We start from the raw sequence: 24,932 nt of genomic DNA on the forward strand, positions 1-24,932 counted from the left end.
ATTGCACCAAATCTTGACAAAATCAAATCGTAGAACTATGAAATTGAGCTTATCTCAAGAACCTGCACACAAAATCTCTGAAAAGGCCGATCAAGGACACTGAGAAAGTAAGCTTTACTTGAGTGGCTAGAGCTTTGACGAAGATTCCGGTGCTCTGATGAAGAAACCCGGTCCCGATCAGAACCTGGCTTTGATACCATGAAAGCTTGAAGAAGAAAAGCAAGAAAAACAGGAAATTGAGAGAGAAGGAAATTATATTAGAAGGTATATGCTCTGATACATTCGGAAAGAAGAACCTGCAACTATATATACCAAGTCCATGTGGTGCTAATTACACATTTACCCTTAACAATAGTCCTAATGAAATTATGCTAACTATAATCCTTTATCAATTTTCATTAAGATAAGGATAGAAAATATAATTTAAATTAATTAAATTTTCCAACATATGATGCATTGCATATATTGATATCTGCCAACTGTCTCTACCTCAAAGCTGAACGAGGTATGATTTGTTACGTTTTGAATCTGCTTCTTGGAATGGTTGTGGGACGAGGAAAGAATCTTCTCAACCAAGGTTTCCGATGCCTTGGATCAGTTGGATGCAAAGACTTTGGGAAGATGTCTACATATTTGGAAATGGGACTTTGAATCTTTGTCTTTTTGTTGTTGTTGTTGCACCTTTGTCGCGTGGAAGTGGTCCTCAAAAGGGGAAGACAAGCCCCATCCTCCAAAAGTGAAACCCATTTTGAGTGAAATGCCTTTGAGTATGTACCAGTGGAACCACTAAACGCGTACTATACAAGAATGACATCAATGGTTTACTTGCTAACAAGTCACAAAATGGGTACTGACAAGGGCAATGCCTGTTGCCAAGTAGCTTCCAATATTGGAATTGTAAATTACTAAATTAGAGTCAACTAAACCGCGGAAAAGTATTTTCTTCTTCTCTTAATTCTTTCTTTGTCATCAAGCAGGCTATTGAAATTAAGAAGAAATTGCTTGATCGAGAAATTCTGGTATATATTTAGTTGGGTTATTATCACAAATGGTACCTGAACTTATCTTCTATTTTATCGATGGTACCTGAACTTCAATTTTGATCACAACCAGTACCCGAACTTTTTTATTTCATTTTAAATGGTACCTAAGGCCACCTTCGGTAATTATTCCGGCCAAAAAAGCCAAATCTAAAAAAAAAAAAAAACAAAAAAACAAGTTCAAGGCAAGTATATTACCAAAAAATCATCACTATATATGATTGCAACCCTTGAAATCATGAAAAATCATCACTATGATTGCCTCCCATGCCGTTTTTAGTCGGAATAGTTACCGGAGGTGGCTCTAGGTACCATTTAAAATGAAATCGAAAAGTTCGGGTACTGGTTGTGATCAAAATTGAAGTTCAGGTACCATCGATAAGATTGAGGTATAGTTCAGGTACCATTTGTGATAATAACCCTATTTAGTTTTAGTATATATTGGATGGAGCATGCCAGACAAAACTGTAAGCTTCAATTTAATTAGTTCCACTTGTTCAACTAGTTATATTAGATGACACCCTTAATACCATTATAGCATTGGACAAGTACACAGGTTTACTTTTGTTTAGCAAAATTTCCACAAATTTATGCTCTGCCATTTGGATCTATCAGTCTACAAGTCTTCAAGTCTTCAACCAGAAAAGAAAAACGATCGTAGTCTAGAACGCAAGTCTTTGTCTTCTTCTATAAGTACCAGAAAGAGATAGATCGAGGTCCTTAATTCTCTTTACAATTGTTTTTTTTTTTTTTAACTGGCCTTAAACACGGAACTGTCGAGCTTATATATGCTAATCCCAATTAATGAGTAGGAGAACTTCTAGTTGTTTATCAAAAATCTAGAGTTCATACAACTCTAGTCTAGTTGTAGATTTTTAAAGTTTCCCTCATCTCTCACTTTTCTAATTTTACCTTTGTGTTAGATATTAGAATATTAAACCAAGTACAAGGCTTTTTTTTTTTTTTTTTTTTTTTTCAGATTTAACTGGTGCAGGGCTTTGTTGTTCTGAAGAACCAATCAAGAATTCAAGATTAATGGTTGGAGTAGTAGAACTTGTTGGAGGGGCTGCTCTGGGGACCCTATTAGGAAAGCTGTACGACGGCGTCGAGAAACTACTGATCAACAAGTCAACACAGTGCACGCCCCTCCTAGAAAACATCAAATCCACGCTCCACTCTTTACAACCACTGATCAAACAGATAGAACACCACAACATCGAATTAAATCTCTCAAACAAGGAAGTAGAGGATTTCAAAAAGAAGATCTTGGAGGGCGTGGTGCTGGTTGAAAAGTTCTCGAAAGTTCGTAACTGGTACAAGAACCCTAGCTACACAAACCAACTTCAGGAGTTGGATCGATCCCTAAAGAGGCAGTTAGAGATACTGACGGCGGAGGGAGTGAAGGATGGGAAGGAGACGTTGGTTTTGGCGAGGAAGATCTTGCTTTCGGTATGGAATATGCAGACGGCGTTCAATGAAATTCACGAGTCGTGGTTGGTCTTCGTGTTTGTTCTATCTTTGGCAAGTATGGCGTTCATGTTTATTGTCGCCACAGGGACAAGTCGGTCTATATTTGGTGTAACTGGGAATGGTGTTTGGTTAGTCTGTAAATTGTTTTGGGCGTTGTTCCGTATTGTCCTGAAGTTTTTAGAAGTTATTTGTAAGATTGCAATGGTTCCACTCAGCTGAGCAAGCCACGGATGGTGTCATTTCATTGCATATATGCAGCATCTATTAGTGGTCGATATGTGCTCAGTAGCTCAGAATTATTATGTTTCATTAGTGCGATACCAAATCAGTACTATATTTGTTAATTACTATTGAACTACAACTCGCCCAGATCTATTTTGTTTTTGTGCTCTTTTTAACTTGTTAGCAACTCCCAATTTCCTGTAAACTCCAGGTACAACCCATGCATGCAAAAATGCTGAATGTCAGGAGTCAGGACTATATACCATCGGTGGGGGTACTGAAAATGTAGTTAGTTTTGTATAACAAAGTGAACAGGTTCACCTTAAAGAGTTCTTATAAGGTTTTATTGGCTGTCTCTTTAAATAAGGTCTCATGCCTTGTTCCCCTTCCAAACATACCTCTATGTGAGGCAGCAGTTATGATGGTAATCGTGGCATGCATCGTAGGGATATTTTCTCATTCAAGGTCATTCGTCTTAGGTCCTATGCGCGCGTAACGATCTGATATGATTGCAAAGACATTTGACTAAACTTTACTTAGCCCCTAAAACTTTATACCATATGTATAGTTGCTCAAAATGTTCATGATCTTCCCAACTTCATCACTAACACTCTTATAATCTCAAATTTAATCAGTCTAGTCTAACCTTTAGCATACCTCAATTGTAAGATAAATTAATAATTTATGACTCTTTAAATTTTTGAGCACGGTTAGAAACATTTTAACTATTTATTTTTATAATTTTAATAAAAAATAATAAAAAGCACATTCTAATGATAACAAAACTGAACCTATTGTCCAAAAAAGCTTCATCAATTTGTTGCGAGGGTTTATAACTTGAGGTTGAAGAAACAAGAAATAGTAAACAGTCGGGACCTGAACGCGTAGCCCAAAAACAGAAAGAAAAGGCAGCACTATTAATATATTATTACAGTATGTACGCGCCCCGTAGCTTCCGATTAGCATGCAAGTCAGCACTGTATGCAACATATTCTTTGTCAACGAACAAGCACTGAAATATTTGAGAAGAAATTGCTTGATAATTTCTTCTCAAATATTTTAGTATCGAATGCTAAATTGCAGAACTTGTCAAGCAATTTTTTCTCAACTATTTTATTGCTTGTTCGTTGACAACATATTAATTTTGTTTAGTATAACCCATAGAAAAGTAAAGGTATATATCCCTCCCAGCATGGCTGCTTCCTGATTCTTTTGCAGAAGGCTGAAGCAGGTTGTCGTTGCAAAGAGGTACTATATATTCAACAGTTGTCTGTAAAGGCTTACTATTTATGTGCCTTTTTACAAGTTAATGAATCCATATTATTACAAGGATTTAGGATTATTTGAATTGCTCAATCAGTAGTATTGGGGTCAATTGTTCTTCTATATGTTTTGACCAAAGAATTTATTTTGAGGAATTTGGGGATGGCGGTGTAGAACTGTACGATGTATATGAGATATGGGCTTTTCTAGGATGAAGTCATGAAACTCAAGGAAACATTGAGTTTGGATTAGCGTTTTATGATATTTTGTTCTTTGTAGGAATATATACAAGATGGTGTTGAAGAAAATTCTCGCAGTTGAAGCAGTAGTTGCGAACTGGTACAAACATTTTGTACCAGCTTTTGCAAGGGAGGTACTGGAGGAAATTTATCTTTGGGCTACGAAAAATGCAAAAAGATATGAGCAATTTCAAAACTCTATCACATTTATGATGCTCTTGTTCTTTACATCCCGTAAGATTTTGCTAGGAATGCTAGGATTGGTTTGGGTGGCGCTTTCGTTTTTGGTAGGGTCGGTTTGAGCAGCGTTTTCTATTCTAGTAGGATCAATATGGGCGGCGATTTCTTTCGTAGTAGGATTGATTTGGTCAGCGGTTCCTTTTTTGCTAGTTTCTGCTTTGGTTTTATATGTTGTCTTTTCCATTTGGAGAGACCATGCTCAGCATGCGTTGTTTCTGATAAAGAAAAAGGAATTTGTATTTGCTGGAACTGCCGCTTGCTTAGGGTTGCTGCTCCTCTACCGTTCAGCAAGCTTCAGTCTTCTTGACACAGGTAATGTCAAATAAACTGGAATGAAGTTTATAAGGGAAAAACATAAGGTTTTGAGGTACATTAATGTACAGATACTGGTATATCGCTAAAAGATTGAATAACTTAACTTTCCTACCTTTGTTGTTTTTCAAGTTGAAAACTTGATGCCTCTAAAATTTTAAATTATTCAATGTATGTCAATATCTTTGTGATCGATATAGTTATGGTCAATATTAAAATGGTAAAGAATAAGTCATGGTGGTTGTTTTGCAAACAAAGTGATTGATCATGATGTATTCATGTATCCAAGATATATTTGATGGTTTTATAACTTCTTTCAGTATGTTTCAACCAATTTGGTTTTGGGCAATGATATAGGGCCTCAATGAGGCCTAAGATTTATGGCCTCAATCCTAGGTGTCAAGCCATGTCACCTATACACCTCACTAATTTGTCAAATCATGTCATGTCATTCTTGAATAAAAAGACTATCTTATCCTTTCAAAATCTAATGACTCTAAATTATTTTAGCTTTCTTTTAGAAAAGATACATTATTTTATTTTTTTCTTTTTCTTTTTTTATTATATATATATAATTCGTCTAAAAAAATTTATATTTATATATTTTTGTGAATATATATATATATATATATATATATATATATATATATATATATTTATCTATAATTCGTCAATATATATATATATATTTTATTGAATATATAACGGCTCTAAATTATTTTGACTTTCTTCTAAAAAAAATATTGTTTGGTTTTTTTTCCTTTCTTTCTTTTTCATTATTTTGGATTTTTGTTCATTATACATATTGAAAAAAAAGTATGGGTGTGTGTGTGTGTGTGTGTATATATATATATATAATTCGTTAAAAACAAAGTTATATATATATATATATATAATTCGTCCAAAAAATTTATATATTTTCGATGGAGAATGAATGTGGTGTGTGTGTGTGTATATATATATATATGTATATATATATATATATATATATTAATATCGTAATTATAATCCATGAAATCTGGTAAATTAAAGTAATATTTAAATCTTTTAATAAATAAATTTAATAAAATTAATGGAAGATTAGTTACCTTACATTAACAAGTTAATTTGAAAAGTCAAAAATTAAATTGGATTCACAAAAATGGAAAGAAAATGTATTTAAATAGTAATTTTAACTCATAAAATCTGGTGATTGAAAACCTAGATATCTAAATTGATTGGGAAGTTGATATCTGAAAAGAAATTGCTTAATATGGAATACAATATATTGCACATGAGGAAATTAATTTCTGAAAGTATACTTGTTTTGTTGATCCCAAATTTTTCAATAGACAATAATGATTTTTAAATGTGAATGATAGCTTCTATTTTAGTGTAAATATGTCATTAGAAAAAAGTTCCTAGTGAACTCTACTTGTTCATTATTAGCTACTTAGTACTTTTTTGTTCGTATAAGACATGTTAGTACTTAGCTGACTTTCAATTTCAATGTGAATGATATATGGCTTCAATTTTAGTGTGAATATGTTATTAGGGAAAGATTCCCCGTTGAACTTTACTATTGGCTACTTAGTACTTACTTGTTCGTGCAAGACACACTAGCTTATTTTAAGTTTCAATGGATGATGGCTTCTATTTTAGTGTGAATATGCCATTCGGGAAAGGTCTCTAGTAAACTTTACTGGCTCATTATTAGCTACTTAGTACTTATTGTTAGTGTAAGACATGCTAGCTAACTTTAAATTTCAGTGTGGATGATGACTTCTATTTTAGTGTAATTATGTCATTAGGAAAAGGTCCCCAGTGAACTTTACTAGCTCATTATTGGCTACTTAGTACTTATTTGTTACTATAAGACAATGTGGATGATGACTTCTATTTTAGTGTAATTATGCCATTAGGAAAAGATCCTCAGTAAACTTTACTAGCTCATCATTGGCTACTTAATACTTACTTGTTCGTGCAAGACATGTTAGCTCTTTCAGTTTCAGTAGATGATGACTTCTATTTAAGTGTGAACATGTCATTAGGTAAAGGTCTCCAGTGAACTCTACTAGCTCATCATTGGCTACTTAGTACTTATTTGTTACTGTAAGACATGTTAGCTGACTTTAAATTTCAGTGTGGATGATGATTTCTATTTCAGTGTAAATATGCCATTAGGGAAAAGTCCCCAGTAAACTTTACTGGCTCATTATTAGCTACTTATTACTTATTTGTTCGTGTAAGACATGTTAGCTGACTTTAATGTTAATGTGGACGATGACTTCTATTTTACACATTCCTTAATTGCACTTTTTCTTTTATTATTGCTGTGTTATACACCTATTGTTCATTGAATTTCTACATAGTATTAATAACATTATAATTGTTTTTTCATGTAAAAATAAACGAACAGTTGTATTAATGAAGTCTCACTGGACCTTTAAGGAACACTTCCTAATGTTGCGTTTGGATGAGACAATATTAAATTATCGAGAAATTTTGAAATGATGGAATCTAGAATTTTATCAATTCAATTTATTAATGATATTTTCTTACCTCTTCAATTACCAGATTTCATAGGTTTTAATTACGATTTCAATACATTTTCTTTCCATTTTTGTGGATCCAATTTAATTTTTGACTTTTCTAATTAACTTGTTAGTGTAAGGTAAACTAATCTTCCATTAATTTTATTAAATTCATTTATTAAAAGAGTTGAATATTACTTCAATTTACCAAATTTGATGGGTTATAATTAAGATATTAATATGTTTTCTTTCCATTTTTGTGGAATCAATTTTAAATTTGACTTTTTTTTTAATCAAATTTTTTTTTTAAATTTTGTGGGTTAGAATTATGACATTAATATATATATATATATATTTATTTATACACACACACATATTTGTATATAATTTTTTTTGACGAATTATATATATATATATATATAACGAAAAAAAGAAAAAGAAAAAAAAAACCAAAATAATATATTTTATTTTTAGATGAAAACCAAAATAATTTAGAGCCATTAGATTTTGGAAGGATAAGATAGTCTTTTTACTCAAGAATTACATGACATGATTTGACAAATAGGTGATGTGTGTAGGTGACATGGCATGACACCTAGGATTGAAGCCACAAATCTTAGGCCTCATTGAGGCCACAAATCATTTTCCTTTGGTTTTATACTTATGATCTTGAAGAGACGTCGATTGTATTATGAAGACGAGGAGAAAATTTAACCTGTAAGAAAATCTTTAATTAATATTTTGAAATGTAAAGCATTTAATTCTTATTTTATTTTTGTGGACTCTTCTTTGTTTTTGTTTTTATTTATTTATTTATTTATTAATGAGGAGGGGTATAGATGGAAGTTTGTTGACAAAAAAATATAGGGAGTGTGCATTAAGTAATTGGGGATGTTTTATACACTTCTCAAAAAAGTTTCGTAAGAAATCACTCTAAAAAGTTTTGTAAACATTTTGACTTACAATATCTCTAATATATTTGATGATAAAGGAGAGAATACCTGAGGGATACCAGTCAAAAACCTTTTGGGAGAGTTATGATCCTTCTAATTACCTTGAAATCTTCTATCGATCTGTGTTTTTCGAGCCCTTTTCCTTTTTGAAGGACCTCTACCTCCGTCTCTGCGATTCCGCCATCGTCCTCGATGAAGCCAATTTGGTAGATTCTCACACCTGGATGTCAATAACTCAATATACTATACTGATCACGACAAGTTTTGTTTTCTGAATTTTAAAAAATTAATTAATATTTTATATTTTTCCTGATGGAATTTGGATATTTTGTCATTCTTAATTTGCAGCAATGTACTTCTTCTAGAGTTTTCAAGTTAAATACTGATGGCAACAAGCGGAGCTCAGAAGGGAATCTAAGTGCTGGGGGTGTTTTGCGCGATTCTGATGGTAAATGGTTCAAAGGTTTTATAGCTAATTTCGGTAGAGGTGATGTTATTGAATTTGAGGCTGAGTTATTGGGTCTTCTCTATGGCCTGCAATTGGCTTGGCATAATGATATTAGAATCCTGGAAGTAGAGTGTGACTCCAAGGCTGTTGTTGATCTCATCGTGAACTCTATCTTGGAAAGCCACCCACTATACAATCTGCACCTTAACTGCAAAAAAACTGATCTTTGGTGACTGGAACTGTAGTATTCGTCATATACGTCGTGAGCAAAACAAGGTTGCAGATAATCTTGCCATATTGGGGCATGATGTTGGTCTTGGTAGTCATCCTTTGGATTATCCCCCTCCTTCAGTCTTGAGCCTAATTGAAGCTGTTCGATGCCGTTAGGGCTCCTCTTGTCAAGTTTTAGTTCAGTGACTTCAGTGTTACCACTGAAATATATATGTTGTTACGTACAAGTTCTCCGATGTGGCTTGAGATCAAGGAACGTATAGAGACTAAAATTTAACTCCACAACCAAATCCTTGTATATCAGCTTTCAAAGATATCTAGAATTCTAGACGCGGTTGTCCCGGAAGGCCTATTAAGTTGTGTATCAGCAATTCAGCATAATGTGTTCCTGGATTCTCCAAGTGATAATGTACCTCCACAAGTTCGAAGCAGAGGAGATGGATGGAACAAGATTGAGTTGGATGTATTTTTCAATAGAGGAAATAATTAATTTCTGGGAGTCTGGAGTGTGTGTATTCTACATGAAACTGATACTTCCATGATAAAGAGAGGACTCGTTGCGGAAGGTGTCGAGCTTAGGGCTGGGCATTTAAGCCCGAAAACCCGCAAACCCGGACCGGCCTGTCAAAGCCCGACTCGTTTGGGCCGGGCCCTAATTTTTTTGTCACCAAAACGGTTCGGGCCGGGCTTGCACTTTCAAAGATACGGTTCGGGCCGGGCCCAGCCATTCAAAGCTAGGAAAGCCCGTTTAGGCCCGTCTAAATTAAAATGATACATATGTCCATATATTATTGGACCTCATATAAGGCTCATAATTTCTACTATAGGATCAGATACACCAAATTGTTCCTCACTCAAACCTAAAGTCCAATACGACTAAGTACTAACCTAATCAATCTCAGCCATTTCTTCAAACCCGATCTGAACCTAGAGAGTAGAGGCCGTCTCCTTCCCAAACGGTCAAACCCGATCCTCTCTCTCTCCACTGCGATCTGAACCCGATCGGCCAAACCCGATCTGAGCCCAGCGCCTCCGCCTCCGCCTCTGCCATATCCACCAACGCCGAGACTCACTCTCTCTCCACTTCACCTGCACTGCGATCTGAACCCGATCGGCCAAACCTGATCTGAACCCAGCACCTCCGCCTCCGCCTCCTCCTCTGCCATATCCACCAACGCCGAGACTCACTCTCTCTCTCTCTCTCTCTCTCCTCTTCACCTGCACTGCGAGACGCCGAGACTCACTCTCTTTCTCTCTCTGTCTCTCTCTCTTTTCAGTTTTCACATCAAGATGTGAGTTTGTGAAGGTGTTCTTCTTCGAACTGGTGGCTCCGGAGGTGTTCTCTTTCGAACTGATAGTCTGATTCCTTCTCCTCCGAAGGTAAAAATTCATCTCCCTTCTTCTCGTCCTTTTTCTCAAATATACAAACTTGTTGTGACTTCTGGGAAGTATTGGGTTGAGTTTTATGTGCAAAAAGATTCATTCTTTTGAAGTAATTCTGTAACTCAATGTATAATAACTATGGCTCGTAAATCTGTAACTCTGTAAGCCTAAGTTCTATACTTCTATGCACACCAAGTGTTTGATGAAATGTCTGAGTAGCTGCTGAACCTTTTTGTTTTTTTTTTTTTTCTGATTTCTATAGGTCTGATATCGCTTCTGCTGCTGGCTGGGATTCTAGGGGCTGCTTCCAAGTTGGAGATTATATCACTTACTGTATGTGGTCACTACTTCAATGTGTTTCTTGCATTTACAATATTTTGTCATTGGAACTCTATACTTGGCTGCTTGTCTCTGTTTCCGATTTTTTGTATAGATGCAAGCATAGAATGTAGCTATACCCAGATACTACATGGGATTTAATGAGTTGGGAAAATTGAAGATGATATAACTACATTGGTCAGGATTTGAATGGTATCAAATGGCATAAGGACAGAGAACTGTACTAACTAATATGGGACTGATGATTTTTCTGAAAAGATGAAAGTGGAAAGTTTCAAGCTGAACCTAACATGCATACCGGACAGTTTGAGTTGTTGTTTGTGCATAACAATGAGTGTTATTGTGGCTTGTTCTGTGCAAAAGATTCATTCTTTTACAGTGATAACAAAAACTGCACTTTGATGAGTTTGATCTTTCTTTTGGAATTCATCCTTTGCTCGAAGCTGTTCATATTGTTACTAATCTAATAACTAATATTCTAATTTTTCTTCCTGTTTTGGTTGTAGCATGGCTACTGATGGGAATGATATTGTACCATCGCCAACAGCTCCAGTGGAACCAAGACATGATGCTCCGATTGAGCCTACAGCCGCAACATCTGCTCGTCCTCCAAGACCAACAAAAGGCAAGAGGAAGAGGGCTGAGAAGAAGGCAGTCAAGACACTGAAGGTCACAACCAGGTCCGACGTCTGGGCACACTTTAAGAAGTTTGATCGGGCAATAGTGGAAGTGGTGGATGGAAAGAAGCAGGAAGTTGCACGTGAAGTAAGAGCAAAGTGCAGGTATTGTTCTACTGACCTTGCTGGGGATTCTTCTTTTAGTGGTACTAGCACATTAAGAAGGCATATTGAGACTGTGTGCAAAAAATACCCTGGTAGGGCTGATATAGAGGGGCAGCAAGCTTTAACTAGCGATAGGATGGCTTCCCATAGTCTAGTGTCTAGAACCTGGACAGAAGATGCATGTACTTTAGCTGCTTGTAAAATGATAGTTATTGATGAACTGCCATTTAGTCATATAGAGAAACCTGGGTTTAGGCATTTTTGTGAAGTAGCTATCCCCCGTTGGAAAGTCCCATCTAGACGTGCCATTGTAAGAAAGTTTTTAGAATTGTATGATGAAAAAAAAGAGGAGCTGAAAATGGAATTAAGCAAGCATAGGGTCTGTCTCACTACCGATACATGGACATCGGTACAAAATGTGAACTACATGGTGTTGACTGCCCATTTCATAGATTGTGGGTGGAAAATGCACAAAAGAATCTTGAACTTTTGTGTCATTTCCAATCACCAGGGCACAACCATAGGAAAAATGCTTGAAACTTGTTTGGTTCAGTGGAAAATTGATAAAGTGTTGACTGTGAGTGTTGATAATGCATCTGCAAATAAGGTTGCCATTGATTATTTGAAGAGAAAAACTAGCAATTGGGCTATACCCCCTGTTTTGGGAGGCAAGCATTTGCATGTTAGATGTCTTGCACATGTTTTAAACTTGATTGTGAGATCTGGTTTGACTATACTAGAAAGAGCCATAGCTAGTATAAGGAATGCGGTGAAATATGTCCGGAGCTCTTCCTCTAGATTAGATGTATTTAAGCTGTGTGTTGAAAAAGAAGTGCCTGAATGCACGAAGGTGTGTATTCTCGATGTTCCAACAAGATGGAACTCTACATACCTGATGTTAGAGACTGCAATTCAGTTAAGGAAGACATTTGTTAGACTAGCAGAAGAAGAAGATGTGAAATATTGTAGCTATTTTGATGAGGATGAGGAACTATTAGAAGAAGAAGCTGGTCTTGAAGAGGCAAAACGCAGGAAACCGGTGAAGAGGATAGGGCCTCCAAACGACGAAGATTGGGTGAAGGCTGAATTGTTTGTGGGGGTTTTTGAAGGTCTTCTATGATGTCACACTCCGGATCAGCGCATCTACTAAGCCTACTGCACATAGAGCATTTCACGATATTGTTGCTGTAAATGGAGAGATTAATGCATTATTTAGGACGCCAGAAATGCAAGATGGAAGTGAAGGTGAGAAGCTTATGGTTCAGATGGCTGTGAAGATGAGGGAAAAGTTCCGGAAGTATTTTGATAACATAGATGATGTGAATCAGCTGCTGTTAGTAGCATTGGTTTTGGACCCCAGATACAAACTTAGGAATGTTGAGCATAATTTGGTGAAGCATCTGCATCTTGACTATGAAACTGCGGAAAAAAAAATCAGCTGAATTGAAGGAGTTGTTGGTATCCTTGACAGATTTGTATGCTTCATCGGCTGCTGCTCAAAACGGTCAAAAAAATCGAGGAAGAGAGGCTGTGAATAGTGGCAATGGCACTAGCAGTTCTGCAGCAAACAATATGACAGGCAAAATGGCTGAAATGCTCGATGATTGGGAGAGGGAGTTAGAAAACAGCTGTGAAGTTGTCGTGGAGAGTGAGGTAGATAGGTATTTGTTGGATCCATTTGAAAAGCCTCCAAGAGCAGTTGAGTTCAACATCTTACTATAGTGGAAGCTTAATGGCTCCAAGTATCCTAATCTCCAGCTTGTTGCAAGGGATGTTCTTTCAATTCAAGTGTCAACCGTTGCTTCCGAATCGTGTTTTAGCACCGGGAATAGAGTAATTGATCCTTATAGGAGTTCTCTAACTCCTAAATCTGTTGAAGCATTAATATGCTTACAGAATTGGATCAAATCAGAGAACGTTGAAAGTATTGAGTTTTTCCCAACAATCGAGGAGATGGAGTTCTATGAGTTGTGTGAAGAGGGTATGTTTCCTCTTTACATGTTTAATTACTCTTCTATGCTATTGTTTTTCACTTTTTGATGTGATTCAATGTTAATTTAATGTGTTTTAATGAAATGGCAGATTATGCGAAGGAGAAATCCAGTGAACAATCAGCAAAAAAGGCTGCTTGTAAGGCAAAAAAATCAAAGCTGGCTGAGCAGTCAGGTGATATTATCAATATTCTTACAAACTAATTATTATGTTCTCTATTGAGTCACTGGTTGATAGTTTTTGGCTGCTTGTGGGATGCTCCAGTTTTGATCTATCTTCAATAGAGTCACTGGTTGATAGTTTTTGACTTTTTGTATATTGGCTGGTGTAGGGATCGTGATTGCCAATTGATGGAAGGCTTTGCTGAATAGCTGCTGAATGCTTAGAAGACTGGAGAAAAGAAAAACTGCTGAATTGCTTCTTCCAATTTGGACTTTCTATTTCAATTGCAACTTTGTATTTGAATTGAGACTTTTTACTTGAATTGGCAGAATTGCAGCTTTGTATTTGAATTGGGACTTTGTAAGTTTGTATTTGAATTGGGACATTGTATTTGAATTGGGACTGTGAGTGCTTTGTATTTGAATTGGGACAGAATTGTATTTGATTTCAATCAATATTCTTGCCTTCTTGTATTTGAATTTGGATAATGAACTCTACATATTTGGATATTTGAATGTGCATGTTGAATTTTAGATATGGATAGTGTGGTGAACTTCAACTTGTTGAAATCATGAAATTAATGGAATGTGGATTATATATGTGGGCAAAGAATATGTATATTTGAATGTGCAGGTTGAATTTTAGATATGGATAGTGTGTTGAACTTCAACTTGTTGAAAACTTGAAATCATGAAATTAATGGAATGTGGATTATATATGTGGGCAGAGACTCAGAGAGTAAAGAAAAAAGATGGAATTTGGGCCCGAAAGCCCGGAAAGCCGGCCCGAAAGTAAACGGGTCGGTCCCTGTAAGTGTCAAAACGGGCTTTAGGCCCGAACAGTAAAAAAACGGGCCGGTTCCGGGCCCAGTGAACTATTAGGTGGGCCCGGCCCGTGCCCAGCCCTAGTCGAGCTTAGGCCTCAACATACAGTAAAATGAGTAAATAGTAATGTGGCTTTTGTTTTAATAACTAATAACATTACAAACAAGATCTTGTAGTGATCAAGCAGTATATAGCTTACTGTAACAAGTACAACTTAGGAGAAATGTACGAAGAAGTGTGCATTTACAAACAAAAAGTGGATGATTTTGAGTGAAAGTGTCTGCATTTCTTGGAGAAATTCTAATCAATTTTTAATCATAATTTTAAACATCTCAACTTAGGCCTCAACATACAGTAAAATGAGTAAATAGTAATGTGGCTTTTGTTTTAATAACTAATAACATTACAAACAAGATCTTGTAGTGATCAAGCAGTATATAGCTTACTGTAACAAGTACAACTTAGGAGAAATGTACGAAGAAGTGTGCATTTACAAACAAAAAGTGGATGATTTTGAGTGAAAGTGTCTGCATTTCTTGGAGAAATTCTAATCAAATTTTAATCATAATTTTAAACATCTCAACTTCCATGTAACTGTCTACATTTCAAGATTCAAGTAACAATGATATACATACTTTTTTTTTTTTTTTTCTTCATGTAAATTTATAAATCAATTTAGGGGGCAAAAGCATAACTGCTGAGCAGTTTTGGCGCTCTTCCTACCATACGTGTCGCGTCCTCCTTTTTCTGTTTTTGTATTTGTTTTTCTGATGCGGGAAGCGTGAACACGATAGTAAGAGGCTCCGTCAAGCGTCGAAAGTCATATGAGATGAGCTAGAATCCACTAGCAATTACGGGCACAGCCGTAAGAAACATAGAGAAATTTCTCTAATATTTGGTTTTTTTATTGATAACTTGAATGAAAATTACAATCGAAGAGGTGCCTTATATAGGGCACATAGAATAAACCTAATACAACTAGAAAACAAAAAGAACAATTTATTATAGACTAAAACTAGGAAACCTAATTAAATAAAAATCGGAAATAAAATCCTAGATATTAAAGAATATTACGCAAACATATATTTGGAATCCCAACCAAGATTTCGCTCGAGAATCCCGATATATCCAAAAGAGTAATTTATGATTAATTCCATCATTAAAAAGCCTATTTGAATACCAATTTTCAATATTCAAATCATTCTTCTTAATGTGAAGACGCTTCTTTCTTTTCGAGATTCTTTGTTGAAGTTGGCTAAAATCTCGTCCTACATCATTTTCCTTTGTTATCCTTGAGGTATTAAAATTCGCTGCCCTTAGGTATTAAAATTCGCTGGCAATAGGTTAATATAAAGGGAGGGCAATTTTCGGGATTATTAAAAATTTAACCATAAGCCTTCTTGGCTTAATTAATACTGATAGATATGTGCTCCCATATTTGAGAACCATTATACAACACAACAATCGTTTCATGAACAAATTTGATGTATCTAACTGGAAAAAGTATTGTGAAATGGTAGACGAGAAGATCCGAAGTAAAATACAAGGAAGATGACAACTTAGGAAGAGAAGGAGAAGAAGGTTCAGAAGCTGCTTTGCCTGCGCTGCTTGGCTGTAGTGTTCAATATAATTCCTGAACCTTGACCTTGTCAATCAGCAGCTTAATTGGCTGTAACTTGTAATCAAATCTCTTCTAGATAATCCATGCTTTGATCTTGTCTTTTACGTAGTATTGGACCAAGTCCATGCCTTGATCACTTCTTAATTCCATAGTGTTTTATTCATGTAATTTCAATTAAGCCACTAGAAGCAGAGAGCTATAAATAATACAAGCATTACTCCCTAATCTCCAACCAAAGACAAGCTTTTAATTTGTTACAAAAAGGTACAAATCAATAATGATGGAAAAATTCCTTATAGAGGCTACAATAGGACGTGCACTAGAGGGCTTATTGACAGCAGTTTCACAAGCCAGGGACAGAGCGCATAACTATGAGTCCATTCTTGCACAACTTGAATTCACAATCCGATCCATTGCTCCAAAAATCTATGAAATTGATCGTTTATCTGAAGAACATCTCCCAGATGATGTGGTCCACCGAATACGTCTACAGCTAATTCGAGGTAAGGAGTTGGTCGATAAGTGTTCAAAGTCGGGTTGCTGCGCCTTCTACAACAGCCAGAGGTACTACAAGAAGCTCCAAGAGTTGGATGATTCTCTTGGAAGGCTGATTATGATTGACTTGCAAGTTAAGATGGCATTGGATGTTGTAAGGATTTCGGCTGACATGAAGGAGCTATGTAGGAGATGGGATGATCAAATGCAGAATGTGCATGAAGGGGGAGGACAGAGTGCTTGGATTTTCAAGCTAAGTGGAAGAAAGCTTATTGCTGGACTAAAGAAAATTGTACTGTACAAACCAAACAGAATCCTTCTGAATTTGGTTACTTGTGGAGCTATGGAAGATTAAGATACAGCTTAGATATGTCCAAAAACATAGAAAATGAAAAATTCTGTACAAGCATGTGGAAAGTGAAGAATAAATGTAATTTGCCTTGTAAGAGGTGATAACATAATTCTCTGTTCAAAATAATCAATAAAGTGATTTTTTTTATCATTTAAAAAGAAATAGTTTCTAAAATCCAGTATTCCCTTTTCTATAGAATTTTAGATTTCAGTCTAGATGTTAGTCTACTGTGAACAAGAACTGTTGTTAGTAAAGACCTTTTCAGCTCAGAAGAATAAGTGCAAAGTTCCCAGATGGCAATCGACAAAAATGCTTTAACAATTCAAATCACCAATAATCGAGACATGAACACTTCCCATCCTCAAAACAATGGAATCGATTTGAATCCCGCACTATTATTTTTCTGTCGGAAATCTTGGAAATAAATTTAATTGCATTATGACAATCTACACATGTTCTTATATTCTTAAAAACCTTGATTGGAGTTCCTAGTGGAGTAGAAATAATCCCGAATGCAACTGCAAGCTTCTCACTGTGGTACGAGAGGTTCTGCTCTTTCTGCTCCTCCTCAACATCATGCAGCACAAAGTTCGTGTCAGGAACATAGCCTTCTTCTTTCATCCTCTTTGAAATTTCACTCAAAAAGTGATCTATTTCATTGTATCTGGGGTGAGACTGATCTCCAACTAAGAAAACATGCATCTCTCTCTTGATCTCAATCCAACTCAGACCTGGTTTCTTTATTATACCACTTTCATCCATTTCCTTTCTAACCTTTGTTACTTCACTCCACATGCCAGTGGTAGCGTAAATGTTGGCCAGAGTAACATAAGTAGCAGGATTCTCAGGTTCTATCTCAAACAATGCCTCTGCAGCTCGCTTTGCCAGCTTGACGTTTCCATGAATTCTACAACCACCAATCAAGGAGGCCCACAAGAACTTACTAGGCTTCATGGGCATTTCACTTATAATATTCTCGGCTTCATCAAATCGGCCAGCTCGGGCTAACAAATCAACTACGCATGCATAGTGGTCCGCAGTATGTTTTAACCCATGTTTTGCCTTAAGAGAATGGAAATATTCAAGTCCTCTATCTACTAATCCAGCATGAGTACAAGCTGAAAGAACACCTACAAATGTTACGTGATCAGGCCGAGTACCTGATTTAAGTAGTGACTCAAACAACTGAAGAGCTTCGTCAGCTTGACCATTCCGAGCATATCCAACAATGAGGGAAGTCCACGAAACCAAATCTGGACTGGGCATCCCTTTAAACACCTTATTCGCATTAGCAGTGTTTCCACACTTTGAATACATATGAACAAGGGCACCTGCTGCAAATGAAAAGGGATCGAATCCCATCCGTGTCATGTATCCATGTACCTGCTTGCCTAGGTTCTCAGTAGCATGATCAGCACAGGCATTCAAAACCCCTGCAAACGTGAACTCATTAGGTCTAATCCCGGATTTCATCAACTCCGAAAACAAGGCAAGTCCCTCGCCCTTCTTCCCATCCTCAAAGTATCTCCCAATCATCGCCGTCCATGTCACAACATCTCGATTCACCATCTTATCGAAAATGCGCCTAGCTTCCTCTATACTCCCACATTTCCCATACATATCCGACAAGGCACTCCAAACCACCTCATCCGAGTCCAACCCAGTTCGCGTTATATAACCATGAATCTCCTTCCCCATTCTCAAACTGTGAATAGCTGCTGAAGCAGCAAGAACGCTAGACACAGTGAACTTATTAGACTTTGAACTCTCTCGTCTCTGCATCATCCTATACAACTCCAAAGCCTCATTAGGCCTTTCGTGCCGAACGTACCCGGAAATCATCGCCGTCCAAGAAAAATTATCTCTTTGAGGCATTTCATCAAACAGTTTCCTAGCTACACCGATCTTCCCCACTTTGGCATACCCAGAAATCATAGTATTCCAAGAACACAAATCCCTCTCAGGCATTTCATCAAACACCTTCTGGGCATCCAAAAGACTCCCACATTTTGCGTACAAATCAATGAAACGGTTACAAAGGAACAGCCCTGGCTCGAAACCGGAGACTCTTGTGTGGGAATGGACCAATTTGGCCTGATCAAGAGCACGGTGCTGAAGACAATGCTGTAAGAGGGTCGAGTATAGAGAAGTAGAGGGTTTAAAAATGTGGTTGAGTAATTGAACTGCTTCGGCTAAGAGGTTTTGGTCGCAAAGAATGTCTATGGCTTGCGTAAATTTCCCGTCTTTGCATAAACGGCTAACCAGGCCGTCTTTGGTGTTTGATTTGAAGAAAGATTTTTGAGTTAACGGTTTATTTATGTTTGTTTGAGAAGAAAATGAGCGGGTTCTGTTGAAGCATAGTAGTAGAGGAAAGGACTTTGAGATTGTCTCATTCAACAATTTCATTGCTCAGTTATGGTAGCCGCTATGGAAGCTCAATACCATTTGGTATTGGTCTTTAACTTTTGAAACTACTTATATTTTTTTTCTTTGGGCCCGAACCCCAAAGTAGTTAAAATGGAATGAAATTTTGGGCTGACAAAGTTTTGGTTATAGTTGGTTGACGTGTCTGCCGTCTTCCCATATTAAAAGGGAGAACCCATACTCCATGAAAAGTTGTCCAGTTCTTTTTGTTTTCGGTACAATAGGGGTCCAAGACCCAAAACAGAGGGAAAAAAAAAAATAACAAGGTAAGAGATAGCAGATGTCATAACACTTCCAAGCAGACGAGCAGCTTCAGTGATATCATCAAGGACCGTAGTGGACTAGTAGAAATGAATGTAGGCATAGATGGCAATCTGTGGAGGCTAAAATCTTGATCCGGCTTTTCTTTGTAAGGCCATCAACAACCATGTTTCTTTCCCCATGCACATGCTGAAATTTGCCTAGTTTTCAAATTTACACTTTGGGTAATAAGATTTTGGTGGAGGAGACCATTCCAAGTTTCCAACTCCGGTGGCAGTGTGAGTAGTAGAACGGTGTTGAGAAGGTGTGGGTTTTGTTTATTGTTCAAGAGGTGGGTTATCGGATGAATGGCCCACATTTTGTAATTTTTTTTCTTTTTATTAACAAAATAATATAGAGGGAATGCAATGACCATATATTTTTTTTTTAAATTGTGAATGTGCGCTGGTCTCTCTAAACTGGTTGTTGCAGGTGATTTAGAAAAAATAAAAAAATGGAAGCACACTCATTTGGTCAATAATGGCAACTTAGTGACATTACAAGTTTGGATTCATTACTATGTCTCCATTTTCCACTCTCTGCTACCAACGAATTTGGATTCTTTAAAGCATTAGAATAAGATCTGCATGGAGAAAGCACATTGCTATGGTTTTGTCCTTTTCCGAAGCATCTGTCTTCTCCGCGTTAATTCGTCCAAGACTTGTAGTTTCTGATCCAAGTCTCTCTTTACGAGGGTTTTCTAGGAAAGGTTTGCCCATTAATTAGCCCCGCACATACGTACGTAAGTTTCCTAGCAATTTCCTAGTCAGTCAATGGCAAAGTAAATGGACTCCGAAATTATTCTCCTTTATCTCCGGCCACCAAGCTTTTATTTGTGTCACTGCATCAGTGGATATCACCAATCACAGAGTAAGTTAGAATTTTATTTTGAATACTAATCCACTCTATATGATCTTCTTGTTTAGATTTGAACAAGTACAAATTCTTCTGATTTTTGTTTTTCCTTGGTTCGAAAGGTTTCTAATTTTGGTGTTTATCATTAACACTTCATATACAAATGGGGTATTGTGTATAGTCTGGTCACCAATATAGAGGTGATCTGAGTTTGGATTAGGAAATGCTTTATCATGCCTCTCCTATTTTGTCGGTCTCGTTTTGTCCATCTCATGCTTTTTGTTTATGTTGTCTGAAAGTTTAGATGTGAGTGAATACTAAGCTAGTATATATATTGGTTTTGGTATTAGGTTGTTGTAAAGAATCAAGAATGGCGGCGAACCTCGCTGCAGGTGGTGCTATGGGAGTACCATTTAATGCGCTCTATGAAGCCATTAAGCAAGTGGTGGTCAAGACTAGAATGTTTAAACCACTTGTTGAAGACCTGAGGTCGAAGATAAACGCCTTGAAACCCCTCATCGATGCAATGGAGATCTGCAATATAGCTCTGGGGATTTCAGAGGACGAACTTAGAGATTTCAAAATGCAAATGGAGAAGGGACCCAAGCTTATTCTCAAGTGTTCCAATCTTAGTGTATGGAAGACTTACAAAAAGTATAAATACAGTAACCAACTTCTTGAATTGCAGAACTCTCTTCAGAATCTGCTACTTGTACTGTCAGTGCAACAAGCAAGGGATGGGAAGGTGAACTTGGTTGCAACAAGGAATATAGAGACGGTGGTGCAGCGAGTGGATGTGAATGTTGCGGCATTGAGACAACACCAAGAGATGAATGTTACGAATCAATTAAGAAGCATAAGCAGTACCGCGATCCAGCATATTGAAAACCAAGGTCAGGTACAAAATCGAATAGATTGTGAAGCACCTGAACCGCCACGGGTTACAGTTGGATTGGAAGGGCCTTTGATGGAATTGAAGATGAAGCTTCTTAAGAATAATAATGTGTCAATGGTTGTGCTGACTGCTCCAGGAGGATCCGGGAAAACCACATTGGCCACAAAGTTTTGTCAAGATGAGGAAGTGAAAGGTATGATATCAGTTTTATTTTTCCCTCCAGTTAGTTTAGTATTGTTTTTTTTTTTTAATTATTATTTTTTGGACGAAAGTTAGTTTAGTATTGATCTCAGCAAATAGCCCTGTAAGGTATTATACTATTTTATTTATGACTTGCCAATGCTGGGACTAGAATTCGGGTTTAGATAGATTTGATTGACCTCTACTTATTCCATTAATAGATATATTCAAGAACAACATCTTCTTTGTCACTGTTTCAAAGAAGGCAAACTTCAACCTTATTGTACAAGGACTACATCAACGCAAGGGTACCGAAGTACCTACTTTCGAAGAAGAAGCAACTGCCCTCAAGTGGTTGCATAAGTATCTGAAGGAAGAAGGACAGACACCTGTACTGTTGGTCCTGGATGATGTTTGGCCTGAATCAAAATCTCTTCTTGAAATTTTTGATGAAGTGAAAGGGCCGAATTTCAAGATTTTGGTGACATCAAGATCACAATTTGCAGGATATGGTTCTCTATACACACTAAAATCATTGAATGAGGCAGATGCGATGACTCTTTTCCGTAATTCAGCATCCCTGGGAGATGGGAGCTCTAGTGTTCAATGGACCAAACTTATTACAAAGGTGATTTTCTAATCTGCAATGCACTAAATATTCTCACAAACTTCAACACATTGACCTCCAAATGCTCTTATTACATTTATGCTTACTTCACTCGTGAAAAGTAAACAAGAGAGTTATTTTAACTGTTTTCTTCATGAAATTGAGAATTCTTCTTCTTCGATCTTTTTTATTTCTGTAAACCAAACTCGGACTGTTGGTCTGCAACTCATACTGAATGACCATATTTGGGAGACTACAGATAGTAGAGCGCTGTAAGGGACATCCACTTGCCATTAAAGTGGTCGGAAAATCTCTTCGCGGACAATCTTTTGAGTTCTGGAGGAAAAGAGAAATGGAGTGGTCTAAAGGTGATTCTATTATTGATTCTGAAACTGAAGTGCTTCGTTCCCTTCAAAGTAGCTTCGATGCCTTGGATGAAAAAGGAGCTATCATAAAGGAATGTTTTTTAGACCTTGGTTCATTTCCTGAAGACCAAAGAATTCCTGTTGCTGCTCTAATTGATATGTGGGCAGAGTTGCATGAGCTAGATAAAGATTTCCTGGCTGTTACACACCTGCAAGAGCTTACCACACGAAGTCTTGCTGATCTAGTCACAAGGTATGATCATAAGATGCAATTGGATCATGTATACTAGAAGTGTCTTATGCGTAACTAGTTTTTATCATAACCAGGAAAGATGCAGTGGAGGGTGATGAGTACTACAATGAACACTTCGTCACTCAACATGACTTGCTTAGAGAGCTGGCTATCTACCAAACCAAGTTAGATCCAAATAAACAAAGACTGATAATAGGCAACAATGGAGACGATCTACCCAAGTGCTTGAGAGAACAAACGGATCGACCCATCAAGCCTCGCCTATTATCTATCTCCTCTGGTTGTTCCATCTTACTTGGCAAATACATAGCATGCATACATATATACAAATGCACTCGCACAAAAATTTGAAATTGGAATAGTACTTTCACATTCAATTTCTGCTCACTCACATCACATCACATTCTGTTTGCAGATGGAGTGTTCTCAACAAGTTTGCACAACATTGAACTAGCAGAGGTTGAAGTTCTGGTTTTGAATTTCGACACAAAGGACTATGCATTTCCCGGATTTGTGGAGAAAATGGACAATCTGAAGGTTCTAATAGTCACAAATAATGGTTTCTTACCTGCTGAGCTGAGTAATTTTCACCTACTGGATTCTTTATCAAATCTGAAGAGAATCAGATTAGAGCGTGTTTCAATTCCTTCCATAACCAAGAACCCCCTACAGTTGAAGAGTCTAAAGAAGATCTCGTTATTCATGTGTAGCATCGGAGAAGCTTTCAATTGTTCCTTCCGAGTTTCACATGCATTTCCAAATTTAGAGGAAATGCATATTGACTATTGCAATGATTTGGTGGAATTACCTGATGAGCTATGCAATCTGGTTCGCCTAAACAAGCTCAGTATCACACACTGTCCTATTCTATCTGCCTTGCCTGAAAAGATTGGAGAGTTGGAAAACTTGGAAGTGTTGAGGCTAAGGTCCTGCACAGATTTAGCAGAATTGCCAAGCTCAACTACCAACCTCAAGAAGTTAAACTTTCTTGACATATCCTATTGCTTGAGCATCAAGGAACTGCCTAAACAGATTGGAGAAATGAGCAGTTTAATTAGGATCAATATGAGAGAATGCTCAAGATTGAAGGCACTGCCTATATCAATTTGTGATCTTGAGAATAATCTAGAGGAAGTGATATGCGATGACGAGACAGAAGAGTTGTGGGAACCCTTCTTACCTAGACTGAACAAAGGAGTGGTAAGGGCTGTCGAGGAAGAATTCAACCTAACTTGGCTCCAAAAGTTTTAGTCTTGAGGGCGTTATTTCCTTTCATAAAGTGTTGGAGCTAAGTGATTTGTGGTTCATCTGTTTTGCATAAGTTTTTCTCTTTTTAAGAATAAGAACATTGTAATGATCCAATCTAGGTGTGCTCTACACTGGGTGGACTTACTTGGAAAAGTGACTGCAGTGTACAATTTCATGAATCTCGATCTGGTCAGCAGTTTAATTAGCTGCTTTGTTTTTGTCTTTTAACGTAAACGTAGTGGTAGAGTCAGACCATCAATAAGCCTCCAAAAAATTCTTTCATAAAAAGTAAAAATATTGGTTGGGGAAAGCCTCCCGTGAAAAGTAAATTAAAGTCACGCTTGACCTAATTTAAGAACAAGCCATAGTACTGTAACCATTCGATCCTGAAGAATAGTTACGCAATTCAAAACAATTATAAGTTAAACTAACAAATTTAGCGTACAAAAATACGAATAAATGGGGAAGACAGAACCGATATAACATCAAAAGCCCAGACCCAGGTACAAAAACGGAAGGCTCAAGCCCAAAAACCCATCTCCTCCGTACCTTCGAACAAAAGAGAGTACGTGACGTCCCAGTCCACCCCATAACTAACTGGAATAGTAACAGCATCAGGTTCGTGCTCTTCGAAAAGAAATCTGGAAATGGAATTCGGAAAGAGAGAGGATTGTTGGGAGACACAGAGAGGGAGCTACACATTCACACCCTACTACTGTCTCTGTCTCTTTGGTCAATGGAAATTGAAAAGAAAATGCAGGGTGGCTCCATTCAGTGTAGGTTTATCACATGAAGGAAGGTAACTTTCCAAATTACTGCATCTGGATTATAAGTTTGTTGGGTTGCTTCTCTAGTCTCTACTAAGAAATAAACTTCAGTAATCTTTTTCTCATTAGTTTAGAAACTTTCTTGCTTTTATGTCTT

General features: G+C 37.0%; 3 protein-coding genes and 1 long non-coding RNA gene across 5 annotated transcripts; 3 read left to right on the top strand and 1 right to left on the bottom strand.

Annotated features, from left to right (window-relative positions):
* Positions 1–10,574: 10,574 nt before the first annotated feature.
* LOC133720008 (uncharacterized) lies at positions 10,575–13,889 on the top strand. Its single transcript, XR_009851629.1, has 3 exons — positions 10,575–10,647; positions 13,518–13,601; positions 13,759–13,889. It is a non-coding gene; the product is annotated as an uncharacterized LOC133720008 (long non-coding RNA).
* Positions 13,890–16,314: 2,425 nt separating this feature from the next.
* Positions 16,315–16,884, top strand: LOC133709434 (protein RESISTANCE TO POWDERY MILDEW 8.2-like). The gene has a single exon (XM_062135213.1). The coding sequence runs from the start codon at positions 16,315–16,317 to the stop codon at positions 16,882–16,884; it is 570 nt and encodes a 189-aa protein (XP_061991197.1).
* Positions 16,885–17,102: 218 nt separating this feature from the next.
* LOC133719991 (pentatricopeptide repeat-containing protein At4g37170) lies at positions 17,103–19,325 on the bottom strand. Its single transcript, XM_062146190.1, has one exon. The coding sequence runs from the start codon at positions 19,285–19,287 to the stop codon at positions 17,209–17,211; it is 2,079 nt and encodes a 692-aa protein (XP_062002174.1). The 5' UTR covers positions 19,288–19,325; the 3' UTR covers positions 17,103–17,208.
* A 993-nt stretch (positions 19,326–20,318) lies between these two features.
* Positions 20,319–24,211, top strand: LOC133719979 (probable disease resistance protein At5g66900). 2 transcript variants are annotated; one of them, XM_062146181.1, is made up of 6 exons: positions 20,319–20,475; positions 20,811–21,548; positions 21,757–22,163; positions 22,402–22,760; positions 22,835–23,040; positions 23,176–24,211. In XM_062146181.1, the coding sequence occupies exons 1-6, from the start codon at positions 20,391–20,393 to the stop codon at positions 24,009–24,011; spliced, it is 2,631 nt and encodes an 876-aa protein (XP_062002165.1). In that variant the 5' UTR covers positions 20,319–20,390; the 3' UTR covers positions 24,012–24,211. The 2 variants fall into 2 exon arrangements, with proteins under 2 accessions (XP_062002165.1, XP_062002171.1); XM_062146187.1 differs by lacking the exon at positions 20,319–20,475 and adding an exon at positions 20,482–20,660.
* Positions 24,212–24,932: the final 721 nt, after the last annotated feature.

Source organism: Rosa rugosa, chromosome 1, assembly GCF_958449725.1.
Source record: "Rosa rugosa chromosome 1, drRosRugo1.1, whole genome shotgun sequence".
Lineage (NCBI taxonomy): Eukaryota > Viridiplantae > Streptophyta > Magnoliopsida > Rosales > Rosaceae > Rosa > Rosa rugosa.

What these genes read in the sequence shown, in the direction of transcription:
- LOC133719991 (XM_062146190.1), bottom strand. Translation starts at nt 19,287, where the DNA reads ATGAAATTGTTGAATGAGACAATCTCAAAGTCCTTTCCTCTACTACTA.
- LOC133709434 (XM_062135213.1), top strand. Translation starts at nt 16,315, where the DNA reads ATGGAAAAATTCCTTATAGAGGCTACAATAGGACGTGCACTAGAGGGC.
- LOC133719979 (XM_062146181.1), top strand. Translation starts at nt 20,391, where the DNA reads ATGGACTCCGAAATTATTCTCCTTTATCTCCGGCCACCAAGCTTTTAT. An exon ending in CTTGCTGATCTAGTCACAAG is followed by an intron (nt 22,761 to 22,834) that starts GTATGATCATAA and finishes TATCATAACCAG; the next exon opens with GAAAGATGCAGTGGAGGGTG. An exon ending in CCTATTATCTATCTCCTCTG is followed by an intron (nt 23,041 to 23,175) that starts GTTGTTCCATCT and finishes TTCTGTTTGCAG; the next exon opens with ATGGAGTGTTCTCAACAAGT.